This window comes from Oncorhynchus kisutch, linkage group LG12 (genome assembly GCF_002021735.2).
Source record: "Oncorhynchus kisutch isolate 150728-3 linkage group LG12, Okis_V2, whole genome shotgun sequence".
Classification (NCBI taxonomy): domain Eukaryota; kingdom Metazoa; phylum Chordata; class Actinopteri; order Salmoniformes; family Salmonidae; genus Oncorhynchus; species Oncorhynchus kisutch.
This window is the reverse complement of record NC_034185.2, coordinates 33,125,497-33,143,403: the sequence shown is the minus strand read 5'-3', so window position 1 is coordinate 33,143,403 and position 17,907 is coordinate 33,125,497. Positions and strand designations below refer to the sequence as shown.

The following is a 17,907-nucleotide window of genomic DNA, read 5'->3' as shown; positions in this document are numbered from 1 at the left end:
CTGGCACTAACGCACTCATCAATACTCGCTCGTTCCTCTCCCGCTGGAAAACAAAAGCAGCATGGGCACTGTTGGGCATACTCAAATCTCCATCTCCTTATGCATATAGTGTCTTAGCGCTCTGCAACCTTCCATCAATTACTCACTTACCTGTCACATAATGTAGCTGTAGTGTTCCATTGTTAATCACTGTCAAACATTTACCTCCTAACCAATCCATCAGTGGAGTAATCACCTTATGATTCAAACTGTTGATGTATTGGAAGTTTGGAACTATTTCGGCTCAGGTTCGAGGGCCCAGGTTTTAACCCGTAATCCTGGCTCATGCATTGATCGATGTGAATGGATCAAAACTTGTGCTAATATTTGCAGCACTGCACATCGTGCCCATACCTCAAGTCAGGTGGATTCAGCTGCTTAGATAAAGGATGAAGGTTGTTTTATCTCCTGGGGATTTTATCCAAGTGAATTTCCCTCCCTGTGTAGCTTCACTAACACCATCCAATGGCTGGGGTTGAGGAAGTCATAAGACTGTAGCTTCAGCTTAGCATTAGCTTTAATTTAACTTAGCCAGTGTAGTATGTTGATAATAGGCAGCAGCAGACTTGGGGTCAAATAGTATACATTTTCTTTCAAATACTTTAGCTGTGCTAAATTGCCCTTGCCAGGTGCAATGGATCTCGTAGAAAAATTGCCAAAGGTCAAATCTTGCCTATCTGTCACTCTGACCAAGCTCAACCAAGTGCTTAAAGTTTGAAAGAAAACAAAGTAATATTTGAGCCCAGGTCTGATAGGCAAAGAAGAATAACTAAACCACTGCAATTTCCCTGGACTCTTAGGTACATTCAATGTGGCTGTTCAAGTAATTATATGTATGTGGTTGGGGGAGGACTCACCTCAGAAAGCTGGGTCCTGTAGTGGGACTTGTTGCACTGGAGCAGCTGGGCAGCCAGGTTACAGTCCTTCCTGTACAGATCCTACAGGACAGACACAGTGTTGGAATGTGTTAGAAGAAAACATGTTCTTAAGAAATCATTCATTCTAAAGAAACACTGCATTGAATTCAAGGATGAGCCAGAACCGAGACTTGAACTCAGGTGTTGTTCGGTCCAACACCTTATATAACGAGCTCCAAACCTCTTGGCGAAGATGCTAGGTGTTGTATACTAAGGTTGTTACAATACACTTTGAGGGTTGTGACCATACTTTTGATGACCTATAGATCTGACCTCATAGAGTGCCCTTACATTGTCCTCCCTCAGTTTCTCAATGGTCAGCTTGGCCTCCATCAGGTGGTTGTTGAGCACGATGATCTCTCTGCTCAGGGCTCTCTTCTCGTCGTCATGGTGCTGAGACTGAGGAGAGCAAAGGCTCATGTCAGACTCACGTTGCAAATACATTGTTGTTTTTTCTTTGATTTCAGTGGCAGTGCAGTAGAACCCAGCCAGATGCCATACCCTACATATATTTGCTTATAATCATATCATGTGTAGTCATGCTTTATTAAACACACATCACTTAAAATGGTCTAAAAGTATACAAGAGTGTCCCATCATTCTCTGTGCCTCAGATCACACAGGACACAGAATTCTCAGAGGCCTCAACTCGTGACTATCTTACCTTGAACTAGCTGAAACGGCTTAATTTCACTCTCTGTTCCAGACAACATGACAACGTAGCAGAAGTCTAACTATTCTCATTGTTCAACTGAACTTTTTATCAGTTTCATATCAACCATCTGTAAATCTGTAATGATGCGTGTATATAATTCAGCATTACTTTATAATCTTAAACTTAAAAATAATAATTTCCCTTTTTTGCTATTAGATGTAAATTCCCCTGTTTTGGGGACCAGCCTGGGTCTGGTACCGGTTCGACCAACATTTTTTGCTTATAAGTCGATATGTGAACACCATAGATGGAAATGGCTTGCTTGAGTGGTAGCCATGATTCTCATGGACACTGGAGTATGTCTCTTCTGCCTGTGTGAAGCAGGATGTGAAATCTAAAACCACTCGAAACTGGGATGTCCCTCCTACCATTTAATTCGCTCTTCCAACTCTCCATCAACTCCTGTCTGAACCCTACGTCACAGACACTAACAGCGCATATGCCTGGAATCCTTACATCTTAACGCAACAGGAGAGTGGTTTCAGAGATAGATTTATAGCAAGTAATCTAAAATCATTCATAGATTTTAAACCAAAAACACTTTATGATTAATAGGAGATGAAAGGCGAGCTAGAACTCTGTGAGACGTTCACAGCAATTGGGGCAGACATTTTGAACAAGAGAGACCTTCAGAAAATATGCACATTTCTAGCACTAAATATACAAATATGTATTTTACACTTGTAAGGAAGGTGAAATCATGTAGTTAGTTATTTTATAAATTGATTATACAATATTTAGAAAATATATATAAAATCGAGGAAATACATCATATGAGATTTGAATCTTTCTTTGAGTAGGCAGCATTATTAGTTCTTTTTTTATGGCCCTCTCATGATAAATAATTACTTTTGGGGATGACATCGATTACATTTTCGCTAACGTTTAGTTACATTTAAGAGGATTTATACCGTCCTGTTGGTGCTATTAGCATCTGGTGCTATTAGACTCTGGTGCTATTAGACTTTGCATTTTCACGACTATCTGTACCCCAAAGCTCTGTGGCCTCAATTCTTCTCTCTCTCTCCAGTCAAGTCAACTTACAGGTCTGCCTGCTTCACCATGAAGATTTATAACTCTAGGTGAGTAAATTAGGTGAAAGTCCACCAAGATGGCCCTTGCCTAAACTTGGCATTGTGTGCAGCTGGTCCCCCCAGAATGAATTATCCACACATCAGTTGTAAATTGAGTTGCATCTTCTAGGTGCTTCTACACTGTACCACTGAACTGACTGGGGCTTCTGACTGAAGCCGACTGTCCTTGCCACTTGCCAAGACGCTCTGGCACTCCCTTGAATAAAGATGGCAGAATATAGCAAAATCCTGGTTACCACTGGAGATTTTGAATTGTTCCAGAAGCTTATACTGTTTCGACTATGCCTGCCAAACCTCATCCTCCCAGTCCTATTCGCTAGTTTTATTTTTGTCCAAAAAAACCCTAATAAAATAAAATGTTATTTGTCACAACAGGTGTAGATTAACAGTGAAATGCTTACTTACAGGGCCCTTCCCAACAATGTAGAGAGAAAAAAATAGAAATATAAAAATACACAATGAGTAACAATAGTAACAATGAGCAAAGACCTTTCTTCTGAAACTCATCAGTCTATTCTTGCTCTGAGAAATGAATGTAACGGGTGTCGTCGTCGGATGAGGAGGAATTGGACCAAAGCGCAGCGTGTTAAGTGTTCATGACTTTTATTAAACAGAACAATCAGAGACAACGATAGTCAGCTGTCCCTGATTGAGAACCATACCCGGCCAAAAAAGAAATACAAAACATAGAAAAAGGAACATAGAATGCACACCCAAATCACACCCTGACCAAACCAAAATAGAGACATAAAAGCTCTCTAAGGTCAGGGTGTGACAATGAAGGCTATTCCATGCGAGAAATTGCCAAGAAACTGAAGATCTTGTACAACGGCCTTGTACAACTCCCTTCACAGAACAGTGCAAACGGGCTCTAACCAGAATCAAAAGAGGAGTGAGAGGCCCCGTTGCACAACTGAGCAAGAGGACAAGTACATTAGAGTGTCTAGTTTTAGAAACAGACCTCTCACAAGTCTTCAACTGGCAGCTTCACAGAGTACAGAGTATTAATTAGGCTGTTTGAGAACGTTTGAAGTACAATACCAACATACAGTAGCTACTGTCGTAGGTCAAAGCTGTGTGCTGGAAAATCTTGGTTGAGCATGGGTGGAATAGGCATTGTGGTGCTCATGTGAATTTCCTTTATTTTTCTGCTTCAGACCAATGCCTATTCTCACTTAATTTCCATTTTTACACCGGAAAGTGATTATATAACATCATTATACAACATTAGAATAATACAGCATAACACAGCAATAAATTTTTATTAAGTAAGAGCAAACAACAAATTAAAATGGCAACAGAAATAATGTAATTGTTAGTATTCATCTAATATTAACAGCTGATTTTCCAGAGGGAAGTGAAACATTTGAAACCCTTTTAAGCCAATATGGAGTAAACTGGAAACATTTTCCCTGATCTCTCTTTAGACAATTGAGAAAGCACCTGGAAAAACACAAATAATCAACATGTACCCATGAACTATGTACAAGTTACCTGTAAACAAAAGTGAGTTATCACTAAATATAACATTTACAACCAAATGCACATTCATCGGATATAGTCAACTTTGTAAATACAATTCACGGATGGCCACAATTGCTCTTGAGAAGCTATAGGTTTATGCAGGCTTTTTTGTTCAAGCCCAGTTCTATCACACCTGATCCTACTAGTCATGGTCTCGATGAATAGCTGAGTGGTAGAATCAGGTGTGGTAGCACTGGGCTTAAACAGAGAAGCCTGCATAATGGTGTGGATCGTCAAGAGGAATTTTGACAACTCCTTTTACAAACACTGCAACAAATGACAAATTGCTGAGAAACACCTGTAAAACAGTCATTAGACAAGTACAAAACTCTGAAGAGAAATGATTGACAATACAGTTTGAACAAATCTGAACTTGGATAGGTGCTCTGAATCCTTGAAAATAAAACTTCAGCTACAAATGTCCTAAGTAATGCTGTACACAGCTGTCCAACTCCAGTAAAAGAGCACAATGTCCTCATTTATAAATGGCAGTATAAACATGAAAACAGGTGGGAGTGGGAGTACTCACAGATTTGGAACAGAACACACATCTTAAGTATTGACAGTGGCAAAGTACCATGTGTACTGTGTGCATTTAAATTGGTATAAGTCATTTGTCAGTTCCACATGGGCCAGCTTGCATTTCTCTGTGACAGGAACATGCCCACAATCCACCACTCTGCCATGAAGCACTGTGTCCCCGGGCAGTACTGTAGGGATGGCGTGCATCTCACTGATGAGGGCAACGACCTCTTTCTTCCTTGAGAGTCTGAGAGATGGTCTCTCCTCAGTTCTAGAAAGACGCACGCAGTAGTACACACCACCGCACTCACTGCCACTTCACAAACCAAAAGGCGCTTTTAAGAGCCACCTAATAAATGCAAAAAGCGCTGTGTGTCAAAACTATACACTAAAGAGAATGGTACAAATGTATCCTCCAAGATGCAAACCCAGGACCTTCAGTTCCAAAGGCAACTTGACACTCTAAAATGGACAGTCTGGTGATGACAGGAAGTTTTTATTTAGTTAATAACCTCTCTGGGATATGTGGGACGGTAGCGTCCCACGTCGCCAACAGCCAGTGAAAGTGCAGGGCGCCAAATTCAAAACAACAGAAATCTCATAATTAAAATTCCTCAAGCATACAAGTATTTTACACCATTTTAAAGATAAACTTCTCTTTAATCCAGCCACAGTGTCTGATTTTAACAAGGCTTTACGGCGAAAGCACAACAAATGATTATGTGAGGTAAGCACCTAGTCACAGAAAAACAGCCATTTTTCCAGCCAAAGTGAGGAGTCACAAAAAGCAGAAATAGAGATAAAATTAATCACTAACCTTTGATGATCTTTATCAGATGACACTCATAGGACTTCATGTTACACAATACATGTATGTTTTGTTCGATAAAGTTCATATTTATACCCCAAAATCTATAAAGAGTTTACATGGGCGTGTTATGTTCAGTAGTTCCAAAACATCCAGTGATTTTGCAGAGAGCCACATAAATTTACAGTAATACTCATCACAAATGTTGATGAAAATACACGTGTTATGCATGGAACTTTAGATAAACTTCTCCTTAATGCAACCGCTGTGTCAGATTTTAAAAATCTTTACTGAAAAAGCACACCATGCAATAATCTGAGTACAGCGCTCAGACAACAAAACAGCCATACAGATATCCGCCATGTTGTGGAGTCAACAGAAGTCAGAAATAGCATTATAAATATTAACTTACCTTTGATGATCTTCATCAGAATGCACTCCCTGGAATCCCAGTTCCACAATAAATGTTTGATTTGTTCGATAAAGTCCATCATTTATGTCCAAATACCTCCTTTTTGTTCGCTCACGACGCGCAGGCAAGTCCAAGCAAAAGTTCAGCCGAAAAGTTATATTACAGTTCGTAGAAATATGTCAAACGAAGTATAGAATCAATCTTTAGGATGTTTTTATCATAAATCTTCAATAATGTTCCAACTGGAGAATTCCTTTGTCTGTAGAAATGCAATGGAACGCAAGCTACCTCTCACATGAACGCGCGTGACCAGCTCATGGCACTCTGCCAGAGCCCTGACTCATTCAGCTCTCATTCCCCCCTTCTTCACAGTAGAAGCATCAAACAAGGTTCTAAAGACTGTTGACATCTAGTGGAAACCTTAGGAAGTGCAATATGACCCCATAGACACTGTATATTTGATAGGCAATGACTTGAAAAACTACAAACCTCAGATTTCCCACTTCCTGGTTGGATTTTTTTCTCAGGTTTTTGCCTGCCAAATGAGTTATTTTATACTCACAGACATCATTCAAACATTTTTAGAAACTTCAGAGTGTTTTCTATTCAAATCACTAATTATATGCACATTCTAGCTTTTATGGCTGAGTAGCAGGCAGTTTACTCTGGGCACCTTTTATCCAAGCTACTCAATACTGCCCCCGAGTCCCAAAGAAGTTTTAATTCACTCAGTAGTGATTGCGCGTTTATGTATCTTGCTTGATAAAAAATAAACCATCTAAAACAGTTGATTTGTTGAAAACAGATTCATTTAATCACGCAGCTAACCAAATTAGCAAGCATTTAGTTTTCTTTTGACGGCACGCTGCTGCAACCTGATCTCATAGCATTTCGTATTATTGTGTACCTAAATCTGAGACACTCCATTTAGTATATGTTATGTTTGTATGGTATGTATTAATTTGTGGACGATCAGGACGTTACTTAACGACCCCCAGCACTCCAATCAAGCCCCAGGGGAAAAAGATGAGGGTATGTCACTTCTTGAGATGCAAAACAATATTGTAATTATTTTGACAGCAAAGATAGATGTAAGGGCAAATGGCTTGGAGGACATGGTTGGGGTGAATACAATGAAAATTGAGACCATAAAAAAATCGATTGACTTTATCTTGGGAGAAGTGAAAACCTTCAAAAGTGACATGAAGAAAGTGGAAGTTGTCTGCCAGGAAAATGAAAGGAAGGTGGCTGAACTCGAGCAAAAGGTAAATGAGGCGGAGAGATACCAGCGCAGGTGGAACCTGAAGCTTCATTGAATTCTAGAACAGGCGGGTGAGGACATCAAATGCACAGTTGTTGACATATGTGGAGCTGTCATTCCCGAATCAAAAGCCAAACTTCAGGAAAATGTCAACATCTTTAATCGTTTGGGAAGACTTAAGGATCAAGACAAGAGACCGAGGACAACCATTATCCAGTTCACCAACAGATCTAAACAGGATCTTCTCTGGAGGCGAGCGAATAATTGTGAGTTCCTCATCAAGCAAAAATTGAGGTTCACGGAGGATCTGACCTTTGTGAACTAAGTGACACGAGAGAAACTGTGGCCGATGGTGGCTGCAGCTCGAAAGGCAGGGAAAACTGAATTTTTTTGTCGGTGCAAGAGTGATCATCGTTGGGAAAGAATTGCGGCCAAATCAAAACATTTGAGAGAGAGCCAGTCTAACTCAAACAGAACTGGTAGGCCTAAATACTGCCTAATTGCCAGGTGAAATGTAGCCTTTTATTATAAGGAATTCACACAAACACTTGAATGAGAAAAGGCTGACCTGAGAACTGGTAAACTAAACACTAACTATGGGTGAATAACTGCTTATTGTAAAGTCTACACATTGTCTTCCCCTTGTGGGAGTAAGAATACTTTGGTAACTTTATGACCAGTATTCGTTTGTTTTTTGTTGGAGAGGTTAATAATGGGATGGAAATCATTTTGAGTTACATATCCTTAGGAAAAGCTTATACTAGCATAACAAGGTTGTTGTTTGAAGTTTATGTCTTTACCTCTTTGTTCAACTAATGTCAGGTGTATTCGTAATTTACTCAAACATAAGGCTATTTTCCCGTATTGCATACGGTTTAATGCAGACTTTTACTTTCTACAAGAGACTCATGCTTATTCTTCCGATTTAGGTTTTTGGAAAAATCAATGGGGTAACAATATCTGGTTATCATATGGTAACAACCACTCTGCAGGTGTAACAGTGTTAAGAGTTGCATTTAAAGGGAAGATCATCAGTAGTGAGACTCACCACTCTGCAGGTGTAACAGTGTTAAGAGGTGCATTTAAAGGGAAGGTCATCAGTAGTAAGACTCACCACTCTGGACGTTGGTTCATTTTAATAGTGAATTTCATCAGTGAAATGTTTCTAGGGAATATTTATGCGTCCAACAACAAACAAAACAACAGGATATTATTTCAAGAATTTGAAGAAGAGATTAATAGAGTTATGTATAGAGTACAGAGTGTATTTCAGGATATCAAATTTATTTTAGGTGGAGACTTTAATTCTCTATCTAATGTGATGATTGACAGATATCCCCCTCCTAACAGATCCAGCATTGTTAATCCTGAGTTTAATAATCTATGTCTTGGTCTTGGATTAGTCGATATTTGGAGATCTAAATGTCCTGATAAAAAGGAATTCACTTGGAGTAACAAGGACATGTCCAGACAGTCAATAATTGGCATCTGGTTGATTTCTAATTCATTAGATAATACTATAGTCAAGGTGCATTGAAACATCAATTCTCACTGATCATAAAGTTATATTCTTATCTTTAAATATTAATGGATCTGAAGTTAATAAACCAAAATGGAGTTATTGGAAACTCAATAGTAGACTGTTGGAAGATGATCATTTCAAGATGGATGCCAAAGATATTATACAAGAAAATTGGAGGAAAGCCCAACTATTTAAGTCTTATGGAAAATATTGGGATTTATTGAAGTATGAAAGAAAATATTCTGAATTTACATCTACAGTGGCTTGCGAAAGTATTCACCCCCCTTGGCATTTTTCTATTTTGTTGCCTTACAACCTGCAATTAAAATAGATTTTCGGGGGGTTTGTATCATTTGATTTACACAACTTGCCTACAAGTTGCCCATTCTTCAAGTCAAACTGCTCCTGCACCTTCAAGTTGGATGGGTTCCGCTGGTGTACATCAACCTTTAAGTCATACCACAGATTCTCAATTGATTGAGGTCTGGGCTTTGACTAGGCCATTACAATACATTTAAATGTTTCCCATTGAACCACTTGTGTGTTTAGCAGTATTCATAGGGTCATTGTCCTGCTAGAAGGTGAACCTCCGTCCCAGTCTCATATCTCTGGAAGACTGAAACAGGTTTCCCTCAAGAACATCCATCATTCCTTCATTCTGACCAGTTTCCCAGTCCCTGCCAATGAAAAACATCCCCACAGCATGATTCTGCCAGCACCATGCTTAACTGTGAGGATTGTGTTCTCAGGGTGATGAGAAGTGTTGGGTTTGTGCCAGACATAGCATTTTCCTTGATGGCCAAAAAGCTAATTTTAGTCTCATCTGACCAGAGTACCTTCTTCCATATGTTTGGGGAGTCTCCCAAATGCCTTTTGGTGAACACCAAACGTGTTTGCTTATTTTTTTCTTTAAGCAATGGCTTTTTTCTGGCCACTCTTCCGTAAAGCCCAGCTCTGAGGATTGTACGGCTTAAAGTGGTCCCATGGACAGATACTCCAATCTCCTCTGTGGAGCTTTGCAGCTCCTTCAGGGCTATCTTTGGTCTCTTTGTTGCCTCTCTGATTAATGCCCTCCTTGCCTGGTCCATGATTTTTGGTGGTTGGCTCTCTCTTGGCAGGTTTATTGTGGTGCCATATTCTTTCCATTTTTTAATAATGGATTTAATGGTGCTCCGTGGATGTTCAAAGTTTCAGATATTTTTTTATAACCCAACCCTGATCTGTACTTCTCCACAACTTTGTCCCTGACCTGTTTGGAGACCTCCTTGGTCTTCATGGTGCCACTTGCTTGGTGCTGCTGTCATGTCTTGTCATATTATGTCTTGTTCCTGTTCTTTCTCTTCACTCTGTCTCCCTCTGCTGGTCGTATTAGGCTACCTTCTCTTTCTCTCCTCCTCCAGCTGTTCCTCATCTCCTCTAACTACCTCGTTCACCCTTTTCCCACCTGTTCCCTTTTTCCCTCTGATTAGGTCTCTATTTCTCTCTCTGTTCCTGCTTCTTTCCTTGTCAGATTCTCGTTTGAGTTTCTCATGCCAGAACCAAACTATCGTCTTGTTTGCTTCACCCTTGTCCCATCCTGTTGGAATCTGCCTGTTCTTCTGATGCTACGTGTGATCAGGTACCTCTGTCCGCTACGACCCGCGCCTACCCAGAGAGACCAGCAGTCTGTCGCCGCAACCCAGCTATTCTCCTCTGCTGCTAAGAAGTAAATAGTAAATATCAGAAGGACTTTCTGTTTCATTTGTCGCCCTCTCTGAGGGTTGTCTATTTTGCCATTTTCTACATCTGAAGAGGATCTATGTCTTCCCTGTGTTTTTACATTAAAGGACTCTGTTTTTGTTAAATCGCTTTTGGGTCCTCACTCAAGTGCACAACAGAAGAATCTGACCAAGAATGGACCCAGCAATTTCGGATCCTTTCCACTCAGCCGTCGAGATCCAGGGAGCGATGCTAGGCAGACACGAGCAGGAATTGTCTGTTGCTCGACATGCCGTTGAGACCCTGACCGCCCAAGTCTCCGACCTCACAAGACAGGTTCACCATCTCCGCCTCTATCCACCGGCCACTTCCAGGGCTTCCGAATCTCCGGAGCCCAGAATCAATAACCCGCCGTGTTACTCTGGGGAGGCCACTGAATGCCGCTCGTTCCTCACCCAGTGTGATATTGTGTTTTCTCTCCAGCCCAACACTTACTCCAGGAGCACAGCTCGTATCGCCTACGTCATATCTCTCCTTACTGGACGGGCTCGTGAGTGGGGCACGGCTATCTGGGAGGTGAGGGCTGAGTGTACTAACCAGTATCAGGACTTTAAGGAGGAGATAAGGGTTTTTGATCGTTCTGTTTTTGGGGAGGAAGCTTCCAGGGTCCTGGCTTCCCTATGTCAAGGTAATCGATCCATAACAGATTACTCTATTGAGTTTCGCACTCTTGCTGCCTCCAGTGACTGGAACGAGCCAGCTTTGCTCGCTCGTTTTCTGGAGGGTCTCCGCGCTGAGGTAAAGGATGAGATTCTCTCCCGGGAGGTTCCCTCCAGCGTGGATTCCTTGATTGAACTCGCTATTCGCATAGAGCGACGGGTTGATCTTCGTCACCGAGCTCGGGGAAAGGAGCTCGCGTTCTCCGTTGCCCCCCTCTCCGCATCACTACCATCTTCCTCCGCCGGCTCGGGTGCTGAGCCTATGCAGCTGGGGGGTATCCGCATCTCGACTAAGGAGAGAGAACGGAGAATCACCAACCGCCTCTGTCTCTATTGCGGTTCCGCTGGTCATTTTGTCACTTCATGTCCAGTAAAAGCCAGAGCTCATCAGTAAGAGGAGGGCTACTGGTGAGCGCTACTACTCTGGTCTCTCCTTCAAGATCCTGCACTACCTTGTCGGCCCATCTACGCTGGACCGGTTCGTCAGCTTCCTGCAGCGCCTTGATAGACTCTGGGGCGGAGGGCTGCTTTATGGACGAGACCTGGGCTCGGGAACATGACATTCCTCTCAGACAGTTAAAGGAGCCCACGGCCTTGTTCGCTCTGGATGGGAGTCCTCTCCCCGGGATTCAGCGTGAAACGCTACCTTTAACCCTCACTGTCTCTGGTAATCATAGCGAAACCATTTCTTTTTAAATTTTTCGTTCACCTTTTACACCTGTTGTTTTGGGTCATCCCTGGCTAGTTTGTCATAATCCTTCTATTAATTGGTCTAGTAATTCTATCCTCTCCTGGAACGTCTCTTGTCATTTGAAATGTTTAATGTCTGCTATCCCTCCTGTTTCCTCTGTCTCTTCTTCACAGGAGGAGCCTGGTGATTTGACGAGGGTGCCGGAGGAATATCACGATCTGCGCACGGTGTTCAGTCGGTCCAGGGCCACCTCTCTTCCTCCGCACCGGTCGTATGATTGTAGTATTGATCTCCTTCCAGGAACCCCCCCCCCCCCCCGGGGTAGACTATACTCTCTGTCGGCTCCCGAACGTAAGGCTAACCAAGCCACACTGCTTCTTGACACAATGCCCACTTAACACGGAAGCCAGCCACACCAATGTGTCGGAGGAAACGTCGTACACCTGGCGACCGTGTCAGCCAAGGAGTCGCTAGAGCACGATGGGACAAGGACATCCCTGCCGGCCAAACCCTCCCTAACCCGGACGACGCTGGGCCAATTGTGCGCTGCCCCATAGGTCTCCCGGTCGCGGCCGGCTGCGGCAGAGCCTGGACTTGAACCAGGAATTCTAGTGGCACAGCTAGCACTGCGATGCAGTGCCTTAGACCACGACACCACTCGGGAGGATTCATTTATTTATTTTTAATACATTTGCTAAAATAAAAAATAAACACTGTTCTCGCTTGCTCATTATGGGGTGTTGTGTGTAGATTACTGAGGATTTATATATATATTTTAATCTATTTTAGAATAATGCTGTAACGTAACAAAATGTGGGAAAAAGGTCTGACTACTTCCCAAAGGCACTGTAAGTCCTACATTTTGACGATGTTTATGTTTTGTTTCTATAGATGTTTATGACAGTAAAAGGAACGGCAAAATTATTTTAAACAATTGAACTGCAATAAATTCAGATTGGGGGTTTGTAAAGTGTAAAAAAGAGTTGATTATCTACTGAGCACAGGATAATTGCATCATCGACTTGATAACCGCTAAAGCGGGAGCATTTGAGCTGAATAAATATCCAACTGATAAGATTTCACAGTTTGATATACAATGAAACCCTTTGATAAATGATTCTGTCCCTTTACGTTCCATGAAACAAAGACCCTCTCCACTCCTCCTTGCTATCCAGCCAGGTCACCCGTAATACAATTCAGTATTCAATGTCCATCCATGTATGAGGACGTCGGGAGATGACGTGGAAACCGGCCATTAAGGGAAACAGTGAGCGCTGTTACCTTCAAGTAGGTTTTGGTTTTTCTAGGTTGTTGTGGACAGCGATGTTGGATAGGCGTAAGCATCTGCCTCTGATTCCGAATGTTGCAAGTTTGAATCCAGCGATATAAAGTTTTTTTCTGATACTTTTGTTTAAAGCCTATCCCAAAATGTAGCCCTTACCTTAACAATTCAGAGTTAATGCCTAAACCTAACCTTAAATACCTCAACATTTTTTGAAACAACTTCAAAATCGAATTCTGACACGAGACAGTGAGAGCTGGTTGTGCTATCAGCCTGCAACATCTTAATGTTACAAACTCTTAACAAATCCAGAGAGGGGACATATTCAGCTGTCTATTCGTAGTGAGGAAGAAGACACATGATGATCATACAATGCTGGGATGGCAGGCTGGTTAATTGTACGCTTCCTTTAGAAAAGCTGCATCTGACAAAAGATGTGAGTCGCAGGGCTAGCCCAGAACAATAGGCTCACTATCATCCTGCCATAGGAAGGAGGACAAGCTATTGTAAAAGGCTGTAATTAACGTCAGTGGTACCAACAGCTAGTGTATTCATATTCAAATCCACTGCTCAGTGCTTTTCACTACCTTTTCTGAAGAGTAAAGGCCACTGCTTGCTTAGACACGTGTGCATGTACACACACACACACACACACACACACACACACACACACACACACACACACACACACACACACACACACACACACACACACACACACACACACACACACACACACACACACACACACACACACATACAAGTGTACACAAATATGCATGCACTTTGCACATGTATGCTCTCTCACACACACACACTCACACACGTAAGCATGCAGACACACACCTACAGGTACACACAAACATGCATGCGCATATGCACACACATACACACACACGCACACCCATGCAAGCACGCATGCACACACACTTAACTTACATTTCTATGGATCTTATCCTCCAGATCCTGGTTGATCCTCTGCAGTGCTGAGTAGCTGCTTTGTATTCTACCAGGAGACACACAATGACACCGGCTTACCAACTCACACTATTAATAATTGAACACTTTCTGCACCCATTGGGTTAATGATGTCTCTGCTATGTATCCGTCATGATAATGTACCACAGTGTTAGTTTTAAGGCTTTACCCTTAAGAGGTATTCAAAGACTTATTGTGAATGTGACTATAATATGGGGCATATTTCCCGAGAGATGAACACACAAATCAATGCAATGAGATCCATGAGGGTGTGGTTTTGCAGCTTGGCACACCTGCGTAGTTTGTCTGTGAACTTGTCGAGTTCCTCCTGGGCGCGGCGTAGCTCTGTCTCCAGGTACTGTCGGGTGGAGTCAAACTCGCTCTCTAGCAGCTCCAGCTTGTGGGTGGTGTAGGACAGACGCTTCCGGAGGTCCTCCTTCTGCTCCTGCAAAGAGCTGTGAGGGACACAAACACACACCAGGCATCAGCCATAGTTGAAGTAGCATATTACAAGGGTATACTTCATGTTATATTACATGCATATACTGTATATTTTATGACACATGGAGTATAAATAAGATATAATGGGAGTCGTGTGTGATGATTCATGAACATCATGTATCATACAGTGGTGATGTATAAATGAGGAGGAAGCCCATTAAAAGCAGAACGGATATATACAGTATTTTGTGTAAAGGAGACATATGAATAATACATATGAGACTCCACGTTATGATTCTATATGCAGCTAAGGTACAGTACATTAAGGTTTGGATGTCTTTGGCTTCCCAATAGCATTCAGCTCTAATACCTAATAATCTACAACCTTGCTGCATAGCACAGAACACCACCGTCATCAGCCAGAGTGGTTACAGTGGCTTCCAGGATCACTTTCAACTAAGGCTTCGTCCCAATTGGAACCCTATTCCCTATGTAGTGCACTACTTCTGGCCAGAGGGCTCTGATCAAAGTAGTTCATTCTCTGGAATGGAATGTCGGTGTTCTGTATATTTGACTGTGATATGTGGTTGTCTCACCTAGCTATCTTAAGATGAATGTACTAACTGTATAACTCTCGTCTGGATAATAGCATCTGCTAAATGCCGAAAATGTCCTAGGTCAATTTTTACATTCATATCTCATATTACTGTGTTGATTCATTTTTTTAAATTTTTATAGATATATATTGATGTCACAAATGTTTGCACAGTTTTTTTAATTGAAGTTGTAGTTATTTACCATATATAGCATTTTGCAAAAAAACATGACTATTTGTGTCTCTGAAATGAAACCAGTGATAGATTTCAAACAAATACAGTGAAGTCCGGAATTTTTGACACCTTTAATAAAGATGAGCAACAATGACTGTATAAAATAAATAATTCAAATATTGAACAATATTGTATGCTCCAAATATTTGGGGAAATTGATTATTTTATACTAACACAATTGCTCAGAGAAAGATACATGAATGGTAAATAATGTATTGTGAATCATTAATAATGATGAGTGAGAAAGTTACAGAGGGTCAATGATCATACCCCCAAGACACACTAACCTCCCATGTTATTGGTAATGGTGAGAGGTTAGCATGTCAGTGGGGTTATGATCTTTGACCCTCTGTAACTTTCTAGCTCATCATTATTCATAGTTCATTCAGGGTTATCAGTAATCATGGTACCATCCACATTAATGTAGAAGTGTTTAGAAACATATTATATTCTTATTCATAATAAAAGTGACTCCAAAATGACACAATACAGAATTTACCTTTCATTTCTTATTGGGCATAAAATAATTTGAAACACAACCAAAAACGAACTGCAAATGCATCCAACAAGTTTGTAGAGTCACAAGCTTGATCTAGTGATTGCGTGCTAGGAATATGGGACCAAATCCTACACTTTTGACTACTTTATTTCTAAAAATCTCTACGGATGTTAATCATTTTGACCCGTCACTTTTTGAGATAAAAATAATCTCTTTCTCTGAGCAATTGTAGCAGTATAAAATATTATAATTTCCCAATTTTTTGGAGCATACAATATAGCTCAGCATTTTAATTATTTATTTTATACAGTCATTATTTATCAAAGGTGTCAATCATTTCAGACCCCACTGTGCATGTTTGTTATTGAACAACCGCATGCCATGATTAGATAGTGAAAAATCACACCAATCTCTTTCATAAGTTCTTCATACAATAAAAGCTAAATTACCAACATTTCTGACAATGAATATATAGCTTTTTGGAATTCAGCTTTCCAATATGGTTCTATGAACTGTAATCTATCCCAGGAATATATGTTGACGGCTCAGATTCATGGAATAGTGATCTCCAATCTGTAATTCACTGAGACAGCACCCTGTGGACTATTCTTAGAGCCGCGGCACTACCTGGGATTCAATGTTATAAAGGGTAAGTGTGAGAGGTAAAAGGAAACGTATCCCTCCCCCTTTTGATGGATCTGAGTGTCCATGGCAGGCTAATAGGCCTGTATTGATGGACAGATGGAGGAAGGATGGTAATGACTATCTGTCGGGAGATCACAGATAACGGAGAGTGAGAGAGAAAGCGAGAGTGAGAGGGAGAGAGAGAGCAAGCGGTGAGAGATGTGGTCACCCCGCTCTCATCCCTCTATCTACTTAACAAGATCATAGAAGGAGGGAGAGGTTGCGGGTTCAGACCAAGATAATGTAAGAGGATGACAATGAAGATGTTTCCTTTCAACAGTGAAGTCCCTAAATTAAAGGGTGATACAATTTTCATTTAAATGATTTTTTTTTCAATCATGGAGACGTCGGTATCTTGAATTACAATGAACAAAGTGACTGTGTAAATTACATAAATTCACACGACCAATGCAAACACATATACAAAAAAACGCTCCAATCTACATTCCAAACACACAGACACACACACACTACTACAGCACACACACACAAAACACAACCACCAAAGCCAGACGATACACATGCAAAAAAAGCTCTATAGCTTCAAATTCCCATTAAGGCAAGCAGAGCGTGCACTTAACACATGACAGAAAACTAAGCTATTGGTTCGGAAATGAAAACAAAAGTCAGTGGACTGATAATACCATTATTCACTCCTAATTGCCTAAAGTGTTGAATGTTAATCATTTGCAGTGTTTGAATGCTTTTCATGCCATAACAACCCCCCCCCCCCCCTCCCTTGCAATACGATACATGGCACAACACAGGTGTTTGTTACGTGACAAGAGCATGAGCTTATAACGCCAATCACACATTAGTGACCTCTGGAAATGGCCACTACTGAGTCACACGGTAATGAGTGCTGTCATTTCAATGGCAGTCGGCGATGAGAGAACGATGAGGCGGGATAATGACTCTGTTTTTGAGGAAGAACACTTGAGTTGTTCAACACCACTTCACAAAGATGGGGGGGATGGAAGGACCCCGGTGGGCGGATGGAGGGATGGAGGGAGGGATGTTCTGCAGCATTCTCTCTTACCTCTTTTTCTGATGTTTACTGCCATTTCGGGAAACTTTTAGGGCCGTTTTTCCGACATATATCTTTTTCATGGTTTGTCTGCTGTGTTCGCTCCCTCTCATGTGCTTTTTTGTTTTCGAATCGTCGGAGGGAGTGGGGCCTATTTTTCTCGCCGGAGGGGGGTCAGTTAAGTTTGCCCTGTTGAGTGAGTTGTTTGAGTGAGTTTTCTACCTCTGTTGTTCCTGTCAACAGA

At 41.4% G+C, this 17,907-nt stretch overlaps 1 protein-coding gene across 5 annotated transcripts in view; it reads right to left on the bottom strand.

Annotated features, from left to right (window-relative positions):
- Positions 1-17,907, bottom strand: part of si:dkey-174m14.3 (brain-enriched guanylate kinase-associated protein) — a 30,562-nt gene that overhangs the window by 3,762 nt on the left and 8,893 nt on the right. For 3 of the 5 annotated variants that reach the window (XM_031837397.1, XM_020496777.2, XM_020496778.2), the window contains exons 2-5: positions 14,476-14,637; positions 14,144-14,210; positions 1,248-1,355; positions 897-977 (exon numbers count right to left, since the gene is read on the bottom strand). In XM_031837397.1, coding sequence (XP_031693257.1) covers positions 897-977; positions 1,248-1,355; positions 14,144-14,210; positions 14,476-14,637 — 418 coding nt within the window. Of the gene's footprint in view, positions 1-896; positions 978-1,247; positions 1,356-14,143; positions 14,211-14,475; positions 14,638-17,675; positions 17,897-17,907 lie in introns of all 5 variants that reach the window. The other 2 variants (XM_020496774.2, XM_020496773.2) reach the window with 1 other exon arrangement.